The sequence below is a fragment of the Lolium perenne genome, chromosome 3, assembly GCF_019359855.2.
Source record: "Lolium perenne isolate Kyuss_39 chromosome 3, Kyuss_2.0, whole genome shotgun sequence".
Classification (NCBI taxonomy): Eukaryota; Viridiplantae; Streptophyta; class Magnoliopsida; order Poales; family Poaceae; genus Lolium; species Lolium perenne.
Genome location: NC_067246.2, coordinates 224999048 through 225003192, shown reverse-complemented (window position 1 = coordinate 225003192; position 4145 = coordinate 224999048). Strand labels below are relative to the sequence as shown.

General features: G+C 45.7%; 1 protein-coding gene across 1 annotated transcript; it reads left to right on the top strand.

Moving 5' to 3' along the window:
* Nucleotides 1-1208: 1208 nt before the first annotated feature.
* Nucleotides 1209-2308, top strand: LOC127338552 (uncharacterized). The gene is made up of 2 exons (XM_051364617.2): nucleotides 1209-1482; nucleotides 1587-2308. The coding sequence occupies exons 1-2, from the start codon at nucleotides 1315-1317 to the stop codon at nucleotides 2013-2015; spliced, it is 597 nt and encodes a 198-aa protein (XP_051220577.1). The 5' UTR covers nucleotides 1209-1314; the 3' UTR covers nucleotides 2016-2308.
* The last annotated feature ends 1837 nt before the right edge of the window (nucleotides 2309-4145 follow it).

The window sequence follows — 4145 nt, the reverse complement described above, 5'->3', positions numbered from 1 at the left end:
TGCCAAATTCATGGGTTCGGTCTTCCAAGGCCTGTTAGAGCTCTCTTCAATATGTTCATGGATAGATCAATCGGTTTCAGGTCAAATAGAAAGAACATAAATGTTCCACATCTAGGAAAGCGCCTACACCTCATGGCTTAAACTGTTATTCACATTTCCTCGCTGACCATCGTGCGGAAGGGTACGTCGTTTAGAGTGAGTGCAACCATGCTCCGCTGCTTCAACCAATTATTCACATGAGATCTCAGGCTTCGCACCAATCCCCTGCTCTCTTATGCCACTCTGATTAGTTTTAATCATCTATGGTACCTTGCCCCAGGTCTGCGAAGATTCATGATTCTGTTTGAGCATTATCGATACCTGTCAAGCTGAGCGACGACTTTCATTTTATATTTGGATTCATGGGCTGGGTATCCACCGGGCGCCTATAGCCCTTGATTCTAGTAATTTCGATCTCTTAAAATTGGAGCTTATCTACTTAGTTAAGTACTGTTCAACCAGTATAATTTATCTCCTACTCATATTAACATAAGCCCATTGGTTGCCAAGAACAAGTGATTCGCTTTGGAACAGAATACAATCTTGAGAGTTGAGACAGAACATAAAGATCTTCTTCAACGGTTCTTTTTTAGTGAACGTAGCGTACGTCGTGGACGAACTCTCCCCACTCCACCAGATGTGTGGAGTGTTAATTATATGCCTATCTGGCAACTGAGCGTGGCACAGTTGGCTAGCAGTTGCGCTCGCTGAGCCAACTTGTGTTCTCCTGCCTCCTGGCGATGCCTCTCACATGCATGGTTTTTCTTCTAGTAGAAAGAAATGTGGGTGCATGTTTCGTCCGTCTATTTCACCCAGTTTCGTGCTTTGCCATTCATGTTGCACAGTTTCACTTAGTTTCGTCGTGTTTGGGAATTCTGAATCGAATTGGTATGCAATAAAAAAACGCTGCTACCAAGCAAGGAGCTCTGTGCAAGGTAGAAAGACATTTCCCCAAGTAGTGCTTGGACAATTTTTTTTTTTTTTTGTTCAACTTCACTTGCCATGCAGGCATGCATAAGGTATCATCATAAACTGCCACACAATAACAACTCAAGCCAGTTTTAAGGACAGAAGAAGCTAGAACCAAGGCTAACCAACCACTAGACCGCAAAAGTTTACGGCTAGCTTTCTCTCCCACTCCAGTCCCGTACTCTTCACCACCACCACTACTTCACCGGTTTCTTCTCAGACACAAAGAAGAAAGATCTTTTATAGCCTCTTGGGTCCTCGTCGACCTCTCTTGTTTAGCCCACGTACGTAACCTCCTCTCCTTCCATGACCAAACCGATGTTCCGACTCCTTGTCGCGCTGATCCTTGCCGCCGTCTTGGCGGCGTCCACCGATGCCCGTGCTATCCACCCTCTCTTCCTCCCCTTCGGCGAAGGTGGCCGTCGCCTCATCGGCATCGACAGTTGCGACGAATGCATAGCCTTATGTCAACAGGTACATACCCGGCCGTGAAAACCTATAATGCACGTATGTACCTTATGTGCACGCGCGCCGGTTCTTCTTACCTATGCACATGTGTACGGCACCCGTGCGCGCAGGTGCACTACAGGACGCTGTGCAGAAGGCTAGCGACGCTGCCGGCGGTGACAACTCCGAAGCAGCTGCTGGACGTGGCCCTGCGGGTGTCGGCGGCGAAGGCGGCCATGGCGGCGATGCGGCTGGACGGGGCGATCAGGTCAGGCGGTCGGGCCACGGGTAGGGCGATGATGTCGTCGCTGCAGACGTGCAGGGAGAGCTACGCATCGCTGGTGGACTCGCTCAAAACCTCCCGGACCACGCTCAAGAACGGAGGCAGCCATGACGATCTCATGTCGCTGCTTTCCGCCGCCGGCACCTACTCCACGGACTGCAAGGACGTCTTCGACGAACGGCCGGAGCTCAAGTCGCCGATATCCGGCGCGCAGCGCCACATCACCCGCCTCGTCAGCAACTGCATCGAACTGGCTGCCACCATCAAGCAGCCCTGAGTGGTGGATGCTGCAGGCTAGCGGTGTGTGCATGAGTTCCGGTCTATGCACCTGAGATTGGACACTCTAATTCAGATTTTGGCATGTAGTATTATTTCCCACAATTACGTGTATTTTAGTGTAAATGGCTCTGTATGTAGATTTGTCATCTGGGCACTACGTTCCATAGGTAACTTGTGGATAGAGATAAATTGTCTTTAGCTGACGCCGGGACAGACTAACAGCCTGAAAGGTGTATTCAGAATAAGTTAGTAAGTTACTCCTTCAATTGTTTGAACAGAACTTCTTTTTCATTCAGCTTATAAACGTAGCTATTACCTTAAAATCCTTTTGGCTTCCAACTTGGGCGTAGAACAAGAAAGTTTGTGCAAATACTAAAAAAAGCTACGTGAAAATGAATTTGACGAGAAAGTGAAGCAGTAACCAATTAATTTCAGTAGGAAGTAGGAACAGATAATATCTCAAAACAAAAACCAGCACAGCATAATTTTAAAAACAAACACATGGATGCAGAAAATATGTAAACAAAATTACATTATGTCACATAGCATAACTACATTTGTGCACGGTGGTTGGCCTAGCCGGTGTCACGCGCATGTGGTCGATGCCTCCCTTTCCGTCCACGTGTCAGTGTCATATTCATGGTTGGCATGACTTAGGACTAAAGTGGGTAAACAAAAAAAAGGGTGACATATCTATATTTTACGGGTGGGAGTACTTAGGGGCCAATACAATGGTTTTATCTTAGCGGTGTCACAAAGGATAATTTTGTTGAGGTGAAAAGGATGAACCAAAAAATGGTTTGTCTTCTGTTAGCTAAGAGATAATCTCTTAGTAAGACAAGATAAGACATTTTCGCTATTGTGTGAGATGCTTCTCTTACTCGCATGATTTCTTGTTTAATTTTGATAACCTCATAATTTTAGGAGCATCCAAAGAATAATTAGTAAACATAACTTAAGAGATGATCAATTGTATGCTATGTTTTTTCATCTTGTCCAAATGCCGCGGAATAAGATAGAAAAGACGTTATCAACCATTGTACATGGCCTAAAGTGAGTTTCTAGAAGGACCCTATATGCATTTAACTCTGAACTTAACATAGTGTTTACTGGATGATGATTCTTTGTCCAACAAAGAAGACATCAATGTATCAGCCATGGGCACCCCCTCAGCCCGGGCAGCCACCTAGGATTACCGATGGTCTTGTCTTGTGTTTTTCTATTTTCTATAGTGATTTTGTCCAAAATTTTGGTATTTAGGCTTGTGGAAGTTGAGCATGAGTGGCGTGGCTGGCAGAAAGAGGCACGGTGGATCAGTGCCAGGGCGTGTTCAAAGTGGGATAGGTACGCTGAACACGGCTGGATGCATTCTGACTACTTTAGGTATCCCCTCGTACATGGAAGCTAAATTTGGGAGGACGTTTTGAATGTCAAGGGAGCTCTTCATGCGCTAGTGAGAGCTGTGGAAGGCCAATTTGACTACTTTGTTCAAGGAATAAATGGAAATGGCATTCTTGTCTTAATCCAAAGGTGGTGACAACTTTCTGTTTACTAGGTACGTATACTCACCACCAATGACCCAGCCCATGAGCAGATCCCAGTATTGTTTTATTTGCACCTTTGGGATCGCGGCCCTCGCAGATCTGGCGATCCATGTGTGAAGGACGAGATATGTTGCGGCATGGGTTGATAAAAAAGGATTGGGGATGGTTCTACTACGAATTGCTGGAACGACAATTGGATCCCTCGGGACCATTGCCTTAGACCTTATGCTTGCACCAAGATTAACCCTCCCATGTTGGTTTCAGACTTTCTGATTTCAGCAACAAGAACTTCGAACATGCAGAAGCTAGAGGAGTATTTTCTTCCGATATAATGGATGTGGATGTCATCAAAGAAATCCCAATCAGCTATATAGCACAGCCGGACTTTTGGGCTGTCTTTTGGGCATGGCACCATGACAAATCTTGGGGTTTTTCAGTTCGGTCAGCGTATCACATGAGTGCATGACCATGGAAACGAAGCAAAGAAGAGAACACTTTTTGGAAGGTCCGACAAAGTCTTCTAACTCTGATTTGGATGAGAAGAATTGGCAGAAATTGTAGAGAGTAAAGGTACCTTCAAAACT